Source organism: Leuciscus leuciscus (genome assembly GCF_965113295.1).
Source record: "Leuciscus leuciscus genome assembly, chromosome: 6".
NCBI classification, from domain to species: Eukaryota; Metazoa; Chordata; class Actinopteri; order Cypriniformes; family Leuciscidae; genus Leuciscus; species Leuciscus leuciscus.
The window spans coordinates 25,785,653-25,807,959 of NC_138730.1; the positions used below are offsets into that span (position 1 = coordinate 25,785,653).

General features: G+C 38.3%; 1 protein-coding gene across 4 annotated transcripts in view; it reads left to right on the top strand.

Moving 5' to 3' along the window:
• The window catches only part of ppp2r3a (protein phosphatase 2, regulatory subunit B'', alpha), a 77,015-nt gene that overhangs the window by 28,027 nt on the left and 26,681 nt on the right, over positions 1-22,307 (top strand). For 3 of the 4 annotated variants that reach the window (XM_082171984.1, XM_082171987.1, XM_082171986.1), the window contains one exon: positions 14,394-17,013. In XM_082171984.1, coding sequence (XP_082028110.1) covers positions 14,884-17,013 — 2,130 coding nt within the window. In that variant the 5' untranslated portion in view covers positions 14,394-14,883. Of the gene's footprint in view, positions 1-5,083; positions 5,239-14,393; positions 17,014-22,307 lie in introns of all 4 variants that reach the window. The other variant, XM_082171985.1, reaches the window with a different exon arrangement.

Here is a 22,307-nt window from a genome sequence, read left to right on the forward strand (position 1 = left end):
TTTGTTTACATCTGTATACAGGAATATGTGTCTGTGTATTAATGTAGTGTGGTTTTTCTATCATCTCTTTTATTGTTGCTTCTCTCCGTTTCATAAAGTCAGGATATGGCTGGGAGGGACAGTCTTTAGGTCACTTTATTATTCTGGTGCAAGTAAGCACTGAGCTGTAACATCTGCTGATGTGAAAACAGTCTCTTATTGAAGAATAAAGTACCTCCGTTTCATTTATGGGACCAGTGACCTGAAAGAATGGGTCATAGTGTTCATGTGAATGGACAGATTTAGCTCATGCACTGTTCTCTTAACCAAAAAAATGACTTGAACAAAACTGGCTGATTCTCATTAGTTTGATGTGGCAGAACAATTCTCCACTGGGTCATCTGAACACTGATGTAAGTGCCGTCTCATGAGCAAATCAAATTATGGTGAATTACATAAAAACTCATCCTTTTTTGAACTAGCACCTCTCTGCGTGTTACACAAACGAAAGTTCATAAATTGATGTACATCATATGTTTGTATATTATATTATATTATATTATATTATATTATATTATATTATATTATATTATATTATATTATATTATATTATATTATATTATATTATATTATATTTATATTTATAAAATTATAAAATCTATTTGACCCATATGTCCACATGGGACTGTAACTGTTTTATTTTAAACAAATTTTTCATTTATAATGTGTACATTTTCTATTTAGGTTCCCAATTGAGTGTAATTCTCACATTGGCACATCAGATCACAATCATAGTCTTCTGTAGTTGGAAGTTGATGGTGCAGTTTAACCGTTCTGAACTGTGTTTATTGTAACTCCGGCTTGTAACTTGACCTAGCTGAATTTTGGCGTCTTTGTTATTTTAGCAAAAACATTTGGATTGCTGAACAAAGCTGCTTTGAAGTGTCAGGCAGTCTTTCGGCACTGACACAAACTGAAGTAAGGCCTGTGTTGACACGACCCCAAAGAGAGTGATTATTTATTAAGGCTGTGCTTGGTGGAGAAAGAAAAAGAAGCCTTCACAGCCTTATAAGGCCCAGCTCTTCTAAAACGTCAGGAAGTGCTGGATAAGAAAAGGCATGACTCATTCTTTCTCATTTTGAACATGCCAAAGAAAATGTCCCTTTATTTTTTATATTGTTCTTAGCGGATGGAGTATTTAATGCTTCTTTAGCCTGTTGTCTGTTTCTTTTATGTGGCTAATGAGCAGGTCCATACTAAATCTGTGTGTTTTTCATATCCCCTGCTCCTTCATTTATTAAATGTATTTTGGCCAATTTAATAGTGCTGTCAGTTACCAATAAGAGTATATAGGCCTATCACTTACTGTACCCTTGAAGTGAGAACAATTATGTACTTTCATCTCAATTATAAACAGTATCATCAGAGGTCTTTCCTGTAGCATTAAATGTACAATTATTGAAAAGGTTCAAATCTGTTCTTCAAGGTATATTATTTGTACCATTGTGTACCTTTTTTGTTCTGAGAGTGTATAGTACTCTCTGCTCCGTTAAACACATTTCGTCTTAGAGGTGTCATCTCATTTGTCCTCTCTCTTTTTTTGGCTGCTTAGTGCGTTCTTTCCCTCTCATTAATTCCAATCATGTTGTGTGATTGCCTTTCCCTTTTGTGTTTTACCATACCACACATTTAGGTCCTTAAAACAGTGTAGGGCTGAATAGGCTGAGTTGGATATATATATTTGTCTCCAAATATATGCCTCTGCTTCACGTAATGAGTGGAAATATGAGTGATGAGTGAATCAGTATCAAAATATAGCCTGTGGATGCTTTCTTTAGGAGGCCTTACAACTCAAACCAGTGACATCATTCAAAAAAAAAAAAAAAAAGACTTGGAAAAAAGACATGGAAAGTTCATTAAAAATTCAAAGAATAGTTAATGGACCATTTGCAGCAGTTGGTCTTGGTCAAGTGGCTTTTAACTTCTGTCATCCTACTCCTGCTTTTTCACAAACTTTCCACAAACCTATTTCTGTGTTTTTTGTAGCTAGATTAAAGAAATGGAGTCTGACTCAGACTGAGGGCAAAAAAAGTGCTTGATTGCCAGTGAGAAGAAATGTTGGTCAGGAGCAATTCTTTCCAGCCATGCCTCATATAATGCACCTCTGCACCATGATGTTAAATGGACTGTCAGACAGCATAGATGAATCAGGAAACTCTCGAGTAGTTAAATAAAGATCAGTACACCATTTGGGTTTTGGGCCCAGAGAGTTGGTCTGGAATATGAAAGTTATGTAATCAAAAACTTATATTAAGCCTCTTTTCATTGGATGTGAAATACATCCTGACAGCACCAAGGCTTTTGCTCCTTTGCTTCCATCTTAATTTTTTCACTCCCCTCTCTCTTCTTTTTCTGTTTACACTCTCATTCTCTCTATCTCTCTCACCTCTATCTAATCCCTTTTCAAGTGCAAACACACCAGTGTCGACCAGCATTGGCTTGACTGCCGCTGAGCTGACGTGCCTGTCACTGAGATATAGAGACGTCAGATGAGAATCAAACTCGGCTGTCACCAGGGTCAGGACTCAAAGTTTACTTTCATATCTACTACTGTTCAAACGTTTGGGCTCAGGAAGATTTTTTTTTTTTTTAAAGAAACTAATACTTTTATTTAGCAAGGACACATTCAATTGCTCAAAAGTGACTACATTTATATAATGTAAAAACGTTTTCTATTTCAAATAAATGCTGTTCTTTTGAACTTTCTATTCATCAAAATGGTAAATGGTAAATGGACTGCATTTATATAGCGCTTTCACAGACCCAATGGCCACCAAAGCGCTTTACAATATTGCCTCACATTCACCCATTCACTCACTCATTCATACACCGACGGCGGTGTCAGCCATGCAAGGCGATCCAGCTCGTCGGGAGCAGCTGGGGTTAGGTGTCTTGCTCAAGGACACCTCGACACTTGGTCAGGTGGAACCGGGGATTGAACCACCAACCATCAAAGAATCCCGGTTTCCACAAAATATTTAGCAACACAACAGTTTGTTAATAAGAAATGTTTCTTGAGCCCGCCACCAAATCAGCATATTAGAATGATGATGGATCATGTTACTGAAGACTAGAGTAATGGCTGCTGAAAATGTAGCTTTACCATCACAGAAATGTTACATTTTAAGATACATTTTTCATTGCAATAATATTTCACAATATTACTGTTTGATAAATAAAATGCAACCTTGCATTTTTTATGCATAAGAGACTTCCTAATAAGATACTTCTTTCTTATAAAAAAACAGTATGTACTGCTCCATTCCCTTAGTTATAAAATGGAGAGTTTACCTTTGAGGTTATGTTTCTCGTTATCTCCTATTCCCTCATTAGCTCTCAGTCTCATTGTCAGGTGTTTAATCGCATCATCGTTTATTCATTAGATGTTGGGATTTCAGCAGATCAGTCCATTGAACTGTTATATTCTAAAACAGCTTTCAGCTGTATGACCTCTGGCTGATTTGTAGTCATGCTGTTAACTGTGAGAAGTTCTCCAAGACAACTTCATGTGAAAACTTCTTTACCTTATCTTAACCTATAAAATATTATAGTTCAGACTAAAGTCTGCTGAAAAAATTTGTTTTTATAATATATCGTTTTAATTAGGCTGGCAGATGCCTGTTTTGTTTCATGACCATTGGCTACTGCTAGTTTTAAAATTTTATAATTTTAGTGCCTTTCTTGACTCTTTTTGAACAGGTTAATGGATTAATGTACAACATTGCACATGGACATTACATGATGACATTTTTAAGGACTTATTAAATATGCTAAGGGCATTAGCAGTGGGTTTGGCCTTCATGAATTAATGAAAATTGAAACTCTCATTGATAATGTATCATCTCTGGTTTGATCGGTGTACATAATTGTGATCATAATAATATAATACATTTTATTTATAATGCGCTTTTCTTAGACTCAAAGCGCTACAATACACAAAAAGAGAATAACAACAATAAAATACAATAAAACAAACACAATTCAATTACAAAGAATTCTTAAAACAGTCTCCAATTCCCGATGGTAGAGCATTCTAGACGTGGTGCTGAGACAGAAAATGCTCGACCACCCATAGACTTTAATTTATATCGAGATCAATGAACACTCCATGTGATCAATGAACACTCCATGTCCTTTATATAATAAAGAAAGTGGCTTTGTGAAGTAGATATTTATGAGGCACAATTCTTATTCTTTTCTCTTTTGCTAACCATGTGAAACCACATGACTTGTGGAAGAACTTTTTCCAAAGCTTGAGGTTTCAAAGAGTTTCACGGTTTTTATTCAGTGGGAAATAGGCTTTTCTTTTATTCCTTGTTTTTCCTCCAGCTGAGGGTTTGTACCTGATAGTGGTTTTTAGGAGCTGTCATGTTGAAATGGGTCTCCTTTCAGCGTTCATCTCATCTTTTGAAATGTTCTTTTAAATTGCTCTAGAAGTTACAGGGAGAATACATTGTGATGTCAGCCACAACATCTTCGTATGGAGGATAACTAATGTGGAATAAAAATAAATTCAACTTGAAAATCTATTTCTGAATTATTAATTGGTCCTTAAAGGGTTAGTTCACTCAAAAATGAAAATCATTTACTCATCTTTGTTTTTCCTTGTTTACCATATGTAATGCACTCTGTGTGTTTATATGTGAATAAAAGCCTGAATTAACTCTGTTTATCATATAAAGTGATCGGATCCATTCACAAGACATGGGTTGCTTGATACATACGGATTTGTTTTACGTTGCCTTTATGAACTTTTTGCATCTTTTAAGTGTTGGTTAGCTTGACATTCAGTGGAGGGACAGAAACCTCTCAGGTGTTAAAAATATCTTCATTTGTGTTTTGAAGATCAACCAAAGTCTCATTGATTTGGAATGACATGAGGGTGAGTCAATAATGGCAGAAACGTCATTTTTATTTAAACTATCCCTTTAAGGATCCCTCAGTTAATCTTAAAAGTTGAAACTTGAGAATTAAATTGGAAAGTGCAGGATGTAGAAAATGACATGCGCTGTACATGCAATGAAGTGGCCCTTTTTCTCATCAGGAGTTGAGTCACCGTGAAAAATTGTGAAAGTCTCTGGACAGCTGGAGAACTAACACCTGCCCGCTATCACTGCTTCTCACCCTCCAGCCTGTGGGAAAACCAGCAGTGCCCTTCCTTCAAACCCCTCTGTTGTAGGGTGCCTCATCGTCTGTTTGGTAAGGGGTGTGGTTGTGGTGACCGGCAGAAAGCACCTATGTGGTATGAGCTTGAGTGTTAGTCAGCATTGCTCTGCGTTCCCGGACCGGACACTGATGTGTCTATCCTGGTTGACTGTGTCATCAGTATGCTGTTCTCCTGTGGCTGTCTATCATCTCTGTTGGATGGCCATACTACACTGTCACCAAAGTGGCGAGGCGCTGCGGTACAAGGAGCCAGGCTCGAGTTACTTCCTTCGGGGCGCCAGTCTCTGTCAGGATCTTCTCTTCCACCCCCATCCAATTGTTTATTACATATGTGAAGTGTGCCCAAATTGCATTTGGACACTTAAGCTGCACTTAAAATGTCTAAAGAATGTCATTACATGTGTTTTAAGGGAAGGAAATTATGTGCCATCATAGAGCTTTTCTCAAAACTAACTTTATTGTGTCATTATGCATTGACTTTTAAGGAACTGACCTCCAAAGTGATTTTTAGCAGATGCATGACGTAGGGATGCACTTGTATAAAAATTCTGGGCGATGCAATAAGCCAGTGATTAATTATGATAAACAATAATATAATATGTTAGACAAAACATTTACAAAATTGTAGTAATCGGCCATAACATGAAAATATAATGCATGTTATGATCGATTATTAAAATGTTTATTTTTTATAAACGCAAATTAATTTCTGTATGTTAAAAGCTACAAGTGAATTTATGCATCAGTATACATTATAATGCACAGCTTAAAAGAATGGATATTCATTTTGAGATTTGCTAAAGATTTAACAGTTTAACACTTAACAGTATTTAACTTTTAACTGTGTTATTAAATTATTAGTGTTTTTGAAGATTGGGCTTTAAATGTTAGGTTAAGTGATGGCAATGGCAATTTAAATGTGAAAAACTAGAGGAAATGAGCGTGGACAATTACATTTCCAATATATCATTGGATTTGCACAGCCACCGCAGAAAAAATGCAGTTAGGTGCCTTGCTTAAGCTCAGTCATTTTTGCTGCGGTGGTTTTTAAAAATCGAGAATTAGAGAATCGAAACCCACGACCTTTGGGTTACAATGCCACAACTGCCCAAATGATATCTATATTAATTAAAGGCTGTTCTTTTGAACTTTTTTTTATTTTTATCAAAGAATCCTGAAAAAAGGTCAAATTCACAGTTTCCACAAAAATATTAAACTATATAATTTTAAACTGTTTTTAACATTGATAATAATACGTTTTTTTTTTTTTGAGCCCTAAATCATCATTTTAGAATGATTTCTGAAGGATCATGTGGCTGAAGACTGGAGTAATGATGCTGGAAATTCAGCTTTGCCATCACAGGAATAAATTAAAATGTAAAATATATAAAGATAGAAAATGGTTATTTTAGATTGTCACTAAATGTCACAATATTACTGTTTTACTGTATTATTGGTCAAATAAATACAGATTTGGTGAGTATAAGATACTTATTTCATAAAAAAGGAAATATAGATCCCTAAATTTTGAACAATATGTAATTGGTCTTAATTTGTTTTTATAATTAAAATGTAACAAAAAAAACGATTTTTTTATTAAATGTTTTTTTGAATGGTGTTCTCGCGCAGTCTTAAAATAAATGCTATACTTGGTTTCAATATTTTGCAATGCAGCGATGATGCAATGAGCTTCATACAGTTTCAACTGTGGCTTAAGTGTTCAAATACTTTTTGGGGCCACTGTGTACAAGTACTGCAGAGCTCTATATGAGAATGCTGCAATGAGCTAGCGTGTGTTAAAAATCTCTAGATATAAAACAGCTCATGCAACTAATGCAGTTTATTGATGGCGTCTGATGGAGCTTTGTAAGAGTGAACTATAGAGATTGACTTCATTTACAGTCCACTCACGTAGTAAATGTGGAGATATATCAGCACTAGTTTTGACTTCATAAGCTCTGAAGGCTTTTTACATTTATAATGTGCTCACCAGGGCTCAGAGGTGAAGAATGTTTGATCCGCAGACTTGAATTATTCTGCTCTGGACTTTACTATAAAAACTATACCTGTCTAGCTCATGCCTGCATGGTAGCAGAGGGCATTCTGAGTATTTCTCTAACATTGGGTCCTAACCAGGCATAACAATTATGCACACCAAGACTGCATTCATCAGCTATTAGCAGTGTGAAAGATATTTAGAATGATTGAAACATTACTATATTTGGGGGTCAGTAAATTTTTTTAATTGTTTTTGAAAGAAGTCTCTTATGCTCACTAAGGCTGCATTTATTTGATTAAAAATACAGTAAAAACAGTAATATTTTTAAATATTACAATTTTAAATAACTGTTTTCTAATATTTTAAAATGTGATTTATTCCTGTGATGGCAAACCTGAATTTCCAGCATCATTGCTCCAGTCTTCAGTGTCACATGATCCTTCAGAAATCATTCTAATATGCTGATTTGATGCTCAAGAAACATTTACCAATGTAGAAAACATTTGTGCTGCTTAATATTTTTGTGGAAACTGATACATTCTTTGATTAATTGAAAGTTCAAAAGAACAGCATTTATTTGAATTGGAGATCTTTTGTAACATGTAAACGTTTTGCTGTCACTTTTGATCAATTTAATGCATCTATGCTGAATAAAAGTATTATTTTAAACAAGAAGTTGACAAAATGTTCTGTCCTGGGTTTTCTTATCAAGTCGTGACTGGATAGGGCCCTCTAAAAGTTACAAAGCACCCTTTCCTCTGCTGCCTTTTTCTTGTTATTGTGTCTTGCATTCACTGTGCTGTCACTCACTTTTTGTTTGGTGCCTCTCTCCCATGTGTCTCCTCTCTGTTTGAAGCTTTGGTTCTTTTCCCCTCTCTCTGCTGTAAAGTACCATGCGTGTCTTAAATGCACATTAAGTCACCAAATGCATAATGTAATTGTCTGCTTGGGCTGTGGCTCTGTTCCCATGCTGTCTGGGATCCCTGTCAAAAGCTTCTGCTCACCATTTCTAAATTCTGTTGGACTGCCCAAGGAGGTTGAGTGAAGAAAGAGAGTAAGTGCAAAAGAGGAGGAATGGAATACAATGAAAAGATGAACAAGCAATATGATACATCTGAGTGAGGCCGGGGTCATCCGGGTCCCTTTACTTGTAAATTTAAAAATATCATGGATTTTTTAGTTTGCACAAAATGGACACGTACTGTATATCTCTATCTCCTCTCCTTTGACTTTACTTTGTCATTTGTGATCTCCAATCATTAGAAAGTAATGCACAGTGGATGCAGTCATTTCTGTTAGTGCAGCAGCTGTTGCACTGAATCATGATTATCAATGCAGTGTTTTTTTCTCCCAGAGGCTTCTTTGTTGTATCAGAGGGCCTTTGCTGATTAGCTGTTTTTTTTGTCGGTAAGGCATTCATGCTGTGTGACGTCTTCATATGAGTGTGAATAGTTCGCTTCGTTGTTCCGTCTTATTGCTGCGGTTTCAAAACAATAAACTCTAATTAAGATTTAATTACTAACTTCTGGTTTCCTCCTGCTGCAACACAAATTTGGAGTACAATCTATAATCTCGCTGTCTCTCTTTTGGGGTTTATTCATGCTCCCAAAGAGAGCTTTGGGAAACATTCTGGAGGAAAACCTGGACTAGAATTAGGTCAGTATTGGTTTCTTTAGACTAATTGTAAGAACTGAAAAATAACAAGCATAAGAGACTTCTTTCAAAATCCAAAAAAAACAAACATTTTTGACCCCAAACTTTTGAATGGTAATGTTTCCATCATTCTATTATGTCTATTTAAACAAGGCTTCAAACCAGTATTCAAAATGGTCTTCTAGTTTTGAAAAAGGGTAATTCCGCATCATTCAAATTCTGCATCCTCTTTGCTACCTTAATTCAATTCAGGAAATGTATTTTATTTTAAAAGACATTCTCGATTCAATTCTAAATAGCACACAACCCTGTTTCATAATTTGTTAGTTTTTTTGGTCCAGGAGCATTATTCGTCAACCTTAACGACACTTTAAATCAGAGGGAAATGGAAGGTTAATAAGAACTAACCCTAAAATCGAATTATTGATAAGCATGTTGTTCAAGGACCAACTAGGATCCAGGTAGGATTTGATGTCCTACTTAAATCATAGCTTCCATATAAATATGCTTTGTAGCTTGGCTTGCTTTTTATTGTTGTTTTTTTGTTGTACAGTACATTTATATGTGTGTGGTAGTTTAAAAAAGGAAACCAGGCAATTTGTATAATAGTCATCGTGATAATGAAATTGATTCAGGCTTTGTTTCTCTTCTTTAATAATTGTATGCTGCACTCCCTTTCATTCCCAATCTCTCACTCTGAATATTAATGAACCATTTCATGTCTATTTTGCAACATTTCACTGAATTGTTACCTTCGGTTTTTAAAACATCCGTATATTTGCCCTCCTTTTGTGACGTCCTTCTCGCTTTCCCCCTTGCGGCTCTGAAGGGTTAAATGTGCATCCTGGTCACCGTGTGAAGGAGTTAGTAGCCAGTGAGCGTGTAATCCTTCCTTTATTAATGTTTTGTTGTCACTGGGGTCAGGTTCTCTCTTGCAGCGACAGCTTTTGAAAGTCATTACTCAAGCTGAGACAAACAAAGCTCACGGCAGGCCTCCCTTTGGCAGCTTGTGCAGAGTGACAAGACCGAGCCTGACCACTAACAAGGGAGGGCTCACAAAAACTCCCAATTTACCTTCCAAAGGGAAACTTTTTCGGTTTCAGGGATTCCTTAATGAGCTGTACTGTATATCGATTCTTCATCCCTCAACTCTTAATTGGGCCAAACAAAAGCAGACCAGCATGTCGTGATTTATTGCTCTACCTGGCAAAAATAACAAGAAAATCTGTTTTCTTTTTGAGGATAGTATGTTGGGGGTGTTATTTCTAGGCAGATTTTTTAAAGCTGACAACATCGTATAGCCCAGAGTCTTGACACTAAACTGAAAAGCACTGTCAGATGTGACAGGACACGGGTGCGACTTCTCAGCGTGACTGCTACAGTGTAATTAAACATGGAACGAATGCATGCCATTAAAGCACCGAGAGGAGAAAGATAATGAGGCTGCTGCATCCTCGTTCCTCCTGCTCCTGCCAGTACAGCGAGTCTCAAAAATGTGGGTGGATGTTGTCTTGCTCTCCAAACAGTGTGTGTTTGCGTTTCATGTGCTGCTTTCTCCATAACAATCACTGCATGCTAATTACAACATTAAGCTGAGATAAAGACTGTTGCCTGACAATTAAAACATAATCTTCTAGGAACATTCATCTCAATTTTTATACAACATTAGCCATCCCATACCAGCTAACCAGGGAGGTCCTATGCTGTAAGAAGACTCCCATCAGATATATAAGATGTTTGTATGGGCGTCCGCACTGACTGAGTGATGTGAAGGTGTGAAGGCTTCTGCTTTAACCCCCACCGGCCTGGAAATAGAAACGGCTGGCAAATTATAGAGAGCAGGATCATGTGTTTATCAGCCTATTAAATTGTCATTAAAAAGCCGTCTCTTTGCTACGGTCCACACTCTTCCTGTCATATTGAGTTCAGTCCGACTTGACAACCAGCTACGTCAAAGCCCACTTTGAAAGGACACTGTGTTATTGAGAGGCTCTGTTTTGGGACACTGAAGCTCAAGAGTGTTACCCTCTTCGATAAACAACTTCAGTGTGTCTGTACTGGGCTTTGGCCATGGAAAGTCAACGGTGCCCATAAATCTCTGGGGGAATCTCAGTTTACATTAGGAATTTTGTGTTTTTGTGTGTTTTCATCTACTGGATATAATGGTAATTTCATGTCTTTTTTTAGGTTATACTTTATTTTAAGGTGTCATTGTTACAGTGTAATTATATATTTAAGTACTTTGTAATATTAAGCAACTACATGTACTTACTATAGGGTTAGGGTAGGATTAGGATTTGGTTGAGAGTTAGTTGCATGTTATGCATAATTTACTGTTATTACTATGGTAAGTACATGTAACATATGTAACAACGACACTGTAAAATAAAGTGTTACCCTTTTTTTAAATAAAAATGCTTGTTTTCCTATCTTTGAGCTTTTAGTTTTACAAATCATCACATTAAAAATAACATGAAAATTGGATAAAATTTAGAGGTTTGAAGTGCTGGAAAAAGTGTGAAGCACATGAAAGCCCTTGAAAAGTGCTTGAATTTCACTCTCAAAAGGCTGAACGAACCTTGAGATAAATAATGTAAAAAAAAGAAAAAAGAAGAATAAATTCTACTATTTCTGACACAATGCCATGGTTACAGTTAGCGTTACTGCATTAAATCTTGGTGAATGTTGGTGATTTGTGTACTGAAACGCCTTCTATAACTTCGTTCATGGCACACCTGCTGGCAGTGCGAATGCAACCAGGAAAATGGGAAAATGGCCCTAGGGGAACATTCAGCTCTCAGGGAACCACCTTGGTGGCTATTCTTATAACTAAGTTCCTATAACTGCCCTTTGTGAAAGCCCCAAATGTTTCTCCTGGTTTCCACGTTAGCGCCGTTTGATCTGATATGTGTGGTTTATAACAGAATTCTGCACCGAATTTGAATGCTTCCCAATAGATCTTGCTGCGATGTTATTAATGTTGTGGCGAATTTAAACACCTTTCAAAAATTCTAACAGTAAAATTGTGAAATCTTATTACAATTTAAAATAAAAAAATTCTATGTTAATATATTTTAAAATGTAATTTAGTGATGACAAAGCTGAATTTTCAGAAGTCATTAAGTTATGAGTATTCCAGTCTTCAGTGTCACATCTATCAGAATCATTCTAATATGCTGATTTTGTGCTCAAGAAATATTTTGTTGAAATGTTGAAAACACTTGTGCTTCTTAAAGAAGTGTTGAAACCGAGATATATCTGTATGAATGAATGAATGAATGAATTTTTTGATGATTAGAAAGTTCAAAAGAAACATTTATTTTAAATAGAAATCTGAACTGTTTGAGATTTCCATTGATTATTGTATTTCATACCACAGTGTCTCTTAACTTATTATGACAGATAAGGGACAGCAAGGAAATGTAATTTCCTCTAAAATAAGTATATATTACTAAAAAGGGAAAACTGTGCAGGTATGTTTCATGTAAGTTTCATGACTTCCAGAAGTAAATCCTGGCATCCTGAAGCTGGCTGACTGTTTATGCATTTCATACACTGTACTTCTTTGTATTTTTGTAAAAGAGAGTGACTGTCATTGTAATGTTCTTTTCTCACACCCAACAACAGCTTTTTGAGTAACTGGCTGGGCAAGCAGGACCAGTCCATTGTAAACAGTGTGGGTTGTCCCTGTAAATCTCACTCTCTGAATGTTTTTCCAGGTGCCACCTCTCTAGTGCCCATCTGTAATGAATCCATGCTGAAAAGCATTAACCAGAGACCATTGTTCCGATATTGTGAGGAAATACAGAAGTGTAATGCATTTACGAGGCTATATTGTGGACACAGATTATGCTTTAAATGTCATGCGTGGCCATACAGTCAGAGTTTATATGAGGTGAGGTTGTGGTGGACATCCTAGAGACTCGTTCTCTGTTGTTACTCTGCTGAGACACAGAGAAGACAAGGCTTTAATGAGGCCTGCTGTGAGAGAAAGAAAAAATGGAAGAAAAACAAAAGGGCCAGAAGGAGTGAGAAATAAATTCAAAGGAATAATAAAACGAATTGGAGAATAAAGGAGCGTATTGCTTTGGTCGTGGAGAACAAATTTGGTTGAGACATGCTAATAATGAGCTCAAGTATATAAAAAATAATATTTCTCAAGTCCAGCCTCATAATAACTCATCTGTTGACATAATTATCATTAAAGAGAGGGAGAGTAAGCAATAGAGACATTAAATGATCATTTATTCATGTCGCTCCAAATCCATATGATGTCATTTTTCTATGGACTAAAGGAGAAAACTTTCTAACAAAATGTTTGTGTAAAAAAAAAAAAGTGCTTTAGCACAGTTAAGTTTATAAGTTTAAGCAGAAAGCTCAGGCAGCTCAGGCAGAAAGATTGTTGTTGGTTAGTGTTGGTCTCCAATAATAGACTTTCAAAAATCTGTCATCAGAGCAATAAGGGAAAGTTAGTTCCTTTCCTAGGGAATGATTCAGTATTAAACCTAAGCTATAAGTACTACAGTTCAATTATGGAATCTGTGTATTTGAACAGCTCTCTCTTGAGTAAACACACTTTATAGGGAAGAGAGGCAGAGCGCGGTGTGTTGTCAAAGAATGCTAATAGAGTGTCTGTGCACTTTCATCACAAGCTCTTTAACAGCTTCCAGTGATGTGGCCCCTTTGAAGATGGCTTAAGAACTAAATTTGATTACACAGGAGACCTAAAATGCCTGAAGCTTAGGTATTTTTTATAACCGCATACCAGCATTAGGCATTACAGCACTTCTTTTTTATTTTCGGTTCGTATTTGTTTGATAGTTTGTGGTTTACTGCTGGCTTAAAGACTCGTTTATGCATTTTGTAGTTTTCAAAATTTCATGTGGTTTAGTTGTACCAAAGAGAAGTTAAAAGGGTAACATGCTCATAAACTAATAAGAGATATGTTAAACAGATTAACCAAGAACAATTTGAACAATCTGATCAGTGATCGCTTTTAACCACCATTAAAGATACTGCCTCAATTTTGCTGTCAAAACTGTACATCATTCTTTTTCTTTTGTGACCTCTTCAGTGATAGAACAATTCTTCCAATTAACTGTTTGTTGTTGTTGTTGTTACTGTTTTGTCAATCAGTAGGGCATGGCTTTAGCAGTGCCAAGTTCATTGATTCGAGACATTAATTGAAAAAATTTATAGCTTGAATGGAATGTAAGTCGCTTTGGATAAAAGTATCTGCCAAATCCATAAATGTAAATATAATTTTATATATTAATATACTGAAATATAATATACTTCACCCTGAAGCAGAAACAACCTTCTAGCATTCCCCTTATATTCTCTGAAGAAGAGCAACATGTATGTGGTTGTAGACTACTTGCATCGAGGCCGTTAGTTCAGTGTTGTTTATAGCTTATGCAGTCAGCCCAAACATGCGGTAGCATAACCTAGGGTCTCATAGACTTTCTGTATTTCGATTGATCTAAATAAGTGCCTTCTCTCTCCCCCTAACCCACTTTTGTCTTTTTACTCACAGGTGGCTTTCACATTGGACTCTTAAACATCTGATTCAGGCCGGTAAAGCAAGATAAAGAAAGAGAGAGAGGGTTGAACATCTGCTGAACACATCAGCGGAAGGCTGTCACCAGGTGGGCTGTATGCTGTGGCTTTGGAGAGGAAGTCAGAGGACTTCTTCATGCCCACAGGCTTCGGCTGTTCACAGGGGGGATGATCTGGAGCACTGCACACAGGCCTATCATTAGGCCATTGGGGCCCATGCTAAGGAATGGATAGTTTTGCTGCTAAATGTTATAGTGCAACTTCCCTTTAACTATGGGGCACCGGTGAAGGATTGGTATGGAAATCCTTTTTTTCCTTGGAATCAGCTCAAGCAGCAGTTAAGGCTAAGCAAAGCACATTTTATTTGCTTTTTAGGATTGATGTACTTTGACATTTTTATATAAACGTGTCTTCATAGCATTTATTGTTTTTAGTTGGCTAGCAAGATTTATGAATAAACAGAGACCATGGCGGCTACCTATCGCATAGTCGTCAGTAGCATAAACTGTTACAACAGTGTTGTAATAGACCGTCGTGTCCAACACACTGTACACTACTGTAATGGACCCTGTGGTGCACTAAAACACGGACTGAACTGCACAGTGGCTCACCGCAGCACTTGTGCTGAAGTTCTTGATACCCCCATATCCAGAAACTGTTCTGACCAGCCCATCACTATTCTTGAGTCTAAAACATTGGAGAACAGCAACACCGTGTCTGGGGCCTTCTGTGACGACTACCACCAGGTCGTCCCCAGAGTCAAGAAAGGATCTGCCATCCAAAGCTCAGCAAGCCTCAAGGATATTACAGGGGAAGCCATTAACCTGGCCAGCGGGAAAATCAAGGAATTTTCATTTGAGAAGATCAAATACTCCGCCAGTCATGTGACTTTCAGAAAGGGCCGTAAGGTTCGGCCAGACTCCTTCAGCAGGAGATCCACTGATCTAGACATAATCTACGGCCAGTTCACAGGCAATGATGAGAACTGTCCTCCATTTGGCCTGTTTCAGAAATCTGTACTCGAAGAGCATAAGCTAAGTCGCAGCGCATCCCTGGAGCAGAACCTAAACAATGTAGCCACGCTCTACCTGAATAGCCTCACAGAGGAGAACCTAATTACCCGCATACTTGAGAAGACCAAGGCTGACAGCAGTGCATCAGGAGAAGACATTAAAGCCTGTCTGGACATTCTCCTCAAGTGCTCTGAAGATCTGAAGAAGTGCACGGACATCATCAAACAGTGCATCAAAAGAAAGTCAATGGGGGGAAGCAGCGATGACTCTGGGAATCCTGAAGCCATTTATAAAAATGTGATGGCTCGTCTTTCCAACTATTTGAAGAGGCTTCCTCTTGAGCTGGAACAGGGGCAAAGTGTGAGGCAGGAGCACAGTGAGCTTGCCGAACTAGTTAACAGTATACACGGGCTGCAACAAATTCCCTTCTCCCCTATCTTTGGCAATGAGCAGCCTCCGCGATACGAGGACGTTGTTCAGTCTCCTCCGCCCACAAAGCCTCGGACTAAACCCTCCCAGCCTGAACCTCCAGATAGCTCTAGGGATCTTGCATGCAACGTGAAAGCCATTCAGAGCCTCCCTGGTTTGTCAGCACGTACACCTTCATCAACTAATGGGTTCCCACATGGCAGTTTAACTTCAGCTTCCAGTAGCAGTTCAACACCTTTCAACTGCCATCACACGGTTTCAACCAGCCGACCGGACACATTCTCTTCCACAAACTCTCTTTTGTCTAGCAGTAGCGAAAGTCTCTGTAAGGATGCCATGGAGACTCTGTATATCGAGGAGGAGGATTCAAATGTGGGAAGGATGCCTGACAGGGCAGTTAAAGGGGATGGGAAGCACAGCTGTAATCTTTCAGAGCCTAGACCTTACTCCAAAAGAACCACTGGCTACTCTGAGCTTAGTGGTGGTGTTTCAGATAAACTCCATGAGCTTAGCAGAAACGGAACTGTGTTCAAGCCTAAAAACGACTCAACTGTCAACCAGATGTACTTGCCAAAAAGCACAGATTCCAGACTATTCTCAAGGTCAATCTCACACATTAATAAAGGGGGAGCTGATGACATTGATAAACTTTTGATGGACCTGGAGTGTCTTTCCCAAAACATGCAAAAGGAGCCTCCACTGCCCCCTAAACTTAAAAACTGTGCCCAGCAGACAGGTTCCCCCCAGCATTTAATTGGTAACTCCGTGGCTAAAGATCTACCCGTGGTGTGTTTGTCTAGACCCTCTGTGGCCAAGCCACCCGAGCCAGGGGTTGAGGTCGCTGAAGAGGATGATGGAGCTCTGCTGCTCAGGATTCTTGAGAGCATTGAGAGCTTTGCTCAGGAGCTGGTGGAGAGTGGAGCTGGGAGAGGAACTCAGTCTAAGGAACGAGAGGTAATGCGTCTTCTCCAGGACACGCTGGCCAGCACTAAAGCAGAGGTGGCTCCACTCCCACTTCCTGTGCCTTCGTCTGAGACTGCACCTACACCTACACCAACACTCTCAAGTGCACCTGCTGCCATACAAACACCTGTTTCTACTGTGAGGGACACAGGCTCAACACTTCTCATTCAACAGACGCCCGAAGTCATCAGGGTGAGTTCAGCTAAACTCGGTCTGTGTAAGGTTTTCGTAAGTTGACATACCTGTAGCTCTTGCCGAATCTGTGCAGTGTGCCATTAAAAAAAAAAAAAGTGGCAAAATGTTAAAAATTAGAAGAAATAACAGTAATAACTTACATTTTAATGTTAAAATTTGTATGTACCATTGATGTTGCCTGTTTGAGCATCAAGGGGTGTTTGCAGCCGTTTATGATTGTGTGCATGAGTCTTTCCATTGTCCTTAGTGGCAAAGCTAGATTTCAACATCATTGAGCTACGTTGGGGATGAAGTCAAATGCAGAGCATAGGACTTTCAGTAAGCAGCTTCAAGGCAAACCAGAGACTCATACATAAATATAACAAACTACTACAAACAGTCTGATACTCAAGGAGGCAAAACATAGTATTATAATATTAAGAACCAATGACATGTATAGTTTAGTTAATTTTAGTAAATTCAGTTATTTTGTCTTGTAGAAGATATAAAAATATCTTTCAGATTCTCCAAGGAGTATTTATTATATAACCAGCAAGCCGAACTTTGTATAGCTTACAGATATAATGGAGGTGGAAAATCCATTTTACCATTAGTTGAAGCACAAAATTATAGCCTTCATAAATCAAATTTCCTCTCTAAAATACTGTGGCATGTGCACGAACTGGGAAAAGGCTTTCTTTAGGGGAAGTGAAATTTATCATCAATATAAGCAATATAAGCAGTGAAGGGGCAGCTGGCCGATTATCGGCCTGGCCGATATTAAGCATTTTTATGGTTATTGGTATCGGCCATTTTCAAAACCGATTTGCCTATAAAATAATTAAATTTTGAAATGCGTTATATTTGGCTCTGACGCAGCCACCTCTGTCGGAACTCACCACTCTGTAGACTAGACCAATGTCCCCGCCCATCTGATTTGTTGGGAGTCACGAGTCCGGCCAATCAACACGGAAAGCTGAAGGCACTGAAAGTTTTGCACTCTCACACCGAAAGCACTTGTTGACTGGAGCTGCTTTACTGATCACGCATCAGTTGTCTCTCAAAGTTAAGGCAGCATCAGACTTTGCTGAAGTTGCAATAAATCACTACACTGAAGTTTCAAAACACCTCAATATAATAGGGCCCTGTGATTTCCGTGATGCAGATAACATGGACGGAATCGCAGAATCCATTCATAAAAAACGGAATTTACTGTATAAAGCGGAAAGTCACGGAATTTGCCAACTTTTTGATGAATTAAAAAGCAGGTCAGTACAAATCAAATCGAATTTCAAACCGCAAAAAGACTATTTAAATTAAATGAATCCTGCGTGTCTCAAAATGAAATAACTTTTTAAGTTATTGTTATTATTATTATTATTATTATTATTATTAATGTTGTTATTATTAACAGTTCTCAGATTTAAAGATATGTTTAAAAGCATTTAAAGAAATATTTGTCAAAACCCCTTGTTATTCTTAATTTTTACATTCATTTACATTTTTACTCTAGACAAGAGGCTATATATCGGTTCAAAATTTGGGTTATGGGTCTACATGATCTGTAATAATCGCTATTGGCATCGGCCCTGAAAATCACATATTGGTCGACCCCCTAGTTACCATTTTTGTATTTTTAAAGTCTGTATTTGTCACTGCTAACTGGTCTTTTGGTTTGATTTCAAATAGATACAATTTAGTCAGTTGATTATGTCTTTTGTTGTAGTTTACTTGATGATTTTCATTTAAAACCGTTGTAATTTCCCAGGTTGATTTTTGTTAAAAGTATCTTATAGCCTTAACATCTTACCCCTGAGAAATAAAGCGGGTTGCATAAAAGCTTGTTGCAGTTAACGGTGGGGTCAGTATCATGTGTCTTTTGGAGCTGGCTGTCACCTTTAGTCTTTTTTATCTGCACATCCATCATGTTGGGGAGAAGAAAGCACAGTTTGTTATACTCTAGTTCAGGGTTCTTGGGTGAGACTCTGGCACGTACTGGACGTACTTGTTTATATGTATATGAAATGTGTAAAAAGGTCTGAAAGCTGCATAGATGGGCACAACAACTCTCAATTCTCCCCCCCCCCCCCCCCCCCCCCCAAAAAAAAAAAACTTAAGTCATCATCTAGTGCAAGTCTCGAGAAATATGTTTTAGTGTTTCATGACCCATTTTTACTAACTCTCAGCTCTCTGAAATGTAGTCAAGCTGTTTATGTCCTGTGTCAGTCGTCCAAGCACATTTAACCCTCGCTCTTTATGTGTCCTGTGTTCTACCTCTCTCCCACCCTTTTTATCTTTTCTGTCACTGTTAAATCCTCTCTTGTTTATTTTCCTGGCTTTGTAAACCAATACCAGCTCAGGTTCTATCTCGGGCCTGCTATTTATGACGTTGCCATGACATCTGTCAAGAGTGGAACCCCCTTAATAATGGGGCTCCTCCTCCAATCCTATTTCTGTACTTGCTCAGCGCATAACTAAGAACACTTAAGGTTGGATGAACCGCATACTTGTGCACGAATACACACGTACACATCCCTAAAAATGCCCTGATGGCTGATTATTTAGATTTTGTGGACATGTCAGATAAATGAGCACATTTATGCTTCCCCAAGACGCCAAATACTAGAGGTTTTATCTCAAACAAGGTTGAATTAGTTCACGTTTTAAAGTATGCAAGTCATCCATTGAACATTAGCTTCATTTTAAAGATATGAGTGTGAGATGTTTAGTTAGAAAGTTGTTTTCATAAAATGCACGTCCCCCAGTAACTGTCTCTCATTGGTCCACATGTTATTTTGGGATTGAGTTGTGATGCTGTAGCCATGCAGTTGGTGTGGAGGACACACAGTCCTTTTTCGAGAGCGCTGGTAGTTCATAGCAAGAGCAGGCAGCAGGGGTTTTGGCACAGACACTGTTAATGGTGTTGATTTGCCTAGGGCACTTCTCCTCCTCCTTGTCATCCACAGACAAAGGTGTCAGGAAGACTAAATCAGCTTTCTCCCCGCCTACTATTTCATTCCGCTAAGAGACTGGCTGTCGCCAGAAGGAAAACGGACCCAGTGTTGCCGTGGGGGTCACGGCTAAGTTTGGGAATAGCTTTCTGCTAACCCGATCACCTCTCTGACACCCGAGGGAGCAATAAAAATAAGCGCGCTACGCCAGGAGCCCTGCCCACTGCCCCATTTAAACACAAAGCTGCCAATCACGGAGATCAACAAGGCTGCGGAAACATTAGACCCATGCGTTCTTCCTCTGAGCAGTTGTGTCATACCTGTTTGCTGTTTACGATGGGAATCTAGGGTCTTGTTTTTAACACGGTGCACCTGCATTGCTTTTCTCGTTTCATCTCATTTAGTTCATGCATGTGTCATCACGAACACAAAAGCACTGAATGGATCAAGATGTGGCCCATCTGTCATCTGTCAGCATCTAGGGAACCAGCTCCAGATCTAACAGTTGCTGTTGTGCATTGGACCTGAGTGTGGTCTTTTTGTTTGTGTGTCTTTTTCCGTCTCATGGCTCATTGCTAGACCAAACAACAGGTGAGGCTGAAAGTGGACGCTCAACGGGTTTGGGCCTCCTTGCCTCCGTCTCAGAGCTGACAGGGTAATCTGTTGCTCCGGATGCTGGGGCTAGTACTTCTCTCTTGAGATTGCTTATTTACTGCTTGCCTGTCTTTCTTGGTTTCACATGCGAAAACCTATGAACTAAATACTTCATGAAGGCGATTGTGAAGATAATTAAAATTAGTTTTCAATGACTTATGAAATGAGTCGTGGCCACTAGCATTTATTTACAAAAACTTATGTTGTGTTTAGTGACCATAAGCCTTTAACCCTTGTGCATCAATTAAAAAAAGTTACACGTAGGTACATAGTGGACAAAAATGTCTGCGTCAAAAAACTGTCATAAAAATGTGATGCTTGGGAGCACAGACTTAAGTTTAGTCTAATTTTAAAGAAGACCCTTGGCAGATTATTGCTGAAGTATAAAAATAATAATAAGTAAATCCCCCCCAAAAAATGAAAATGAAAATTATTAATGAACATTATTTTATATAAAATATATATTTTGCTAAAAAAATTTGCTTTTGGTACGATTTTTTGTGCGCAGTAACAGATTTTCCCCATTGGATGTCAGCAAAACTCCACTGGTGCACACAGTGATTGGATTTTAGATTTGCAGTTGAGTCCATTCGTACCAACACACCCACACAATTGTCGTTGCATAATTTATCCAAATGGCTCTATAATATGCCTAAGCAGAAAACAGGAATAAAGCGAGTATTTGCTTTATAGGCCAAACCTGGAAAATGGCACCAGCTGGTAAAAAATTGTAAAATGTTTCATTTTGAAGCCTTGCCAACAGAATGAAAGCCTCTTAACAAAGATTGCATCATTTTATAGTTAAATGGCCCTGGGATTAAAAATTGCAATGGGGACATTTTTATAGGAAATGCCGGTGAAATAGTAAAAATCCAATAAAAATACACACCTGTGCCAAATGTTATGCAGTTAGCATTAACACAGGCAAAGTGATCAAAAAAACAAAACTGAAAAAACCAAAAATGTCCCTAAGGATGCACAAGGGTTAAGAATTATACAAATCAGGAAACATTCTGTGATAAAAAAAAAAAAGTAGTTTTAGTTTTAGAAGACAAAATAATGATCAGTGTCAGGCATGGTTGTGTGACAATAACAATGAATGAACTGAAATATTCACGGTGCAGTGCTATTACAGCACAATTAGAGCCTAGTTTAACCTAATCGCATATGGTTTGTGCAGGGTTTTGCACTGAAATTCCACGTGAAAAAGTGGTGCAACTGTTTAGTGCATTCACCCCTCAGATTTGAGGCCTGCATGTAAAACCTTCCTTCTGTAAGCCTAGAGACAGCTCTCTCTCCATGTTGGACTGGAGACCTTGCCCTGTTGGTTTGACCGCATGGTGCAGACAAGGCAATATGTCCTTCACTGCACCTGTCAGGAAGTGCTGTTAATCTCCATGGTGACAGGGAACACCCTGCTTGGCAATAAGAGTGTTACAGTCAATATAAATCAGAAGGATCTCTTCCAGGGGCTCAGGCCAACTAGTCATGCTTAGAGCCACAGACACACCACATTGGGTCACCATTGGCCAGGCCGCATTTGAGAGCGAGTCGACATGACACCTCTGTTATATGAAGTGAAGAGAAACTACAGAGTGCCCTCGTGTTTTACTGGAGTTTAGCATTTAGAATGTGTGTGAAAGTGTGTGAGTAAGGTTAATCCAGGCATCACCGAAACATTGTTCTGATGCATTTATTTATGTATTT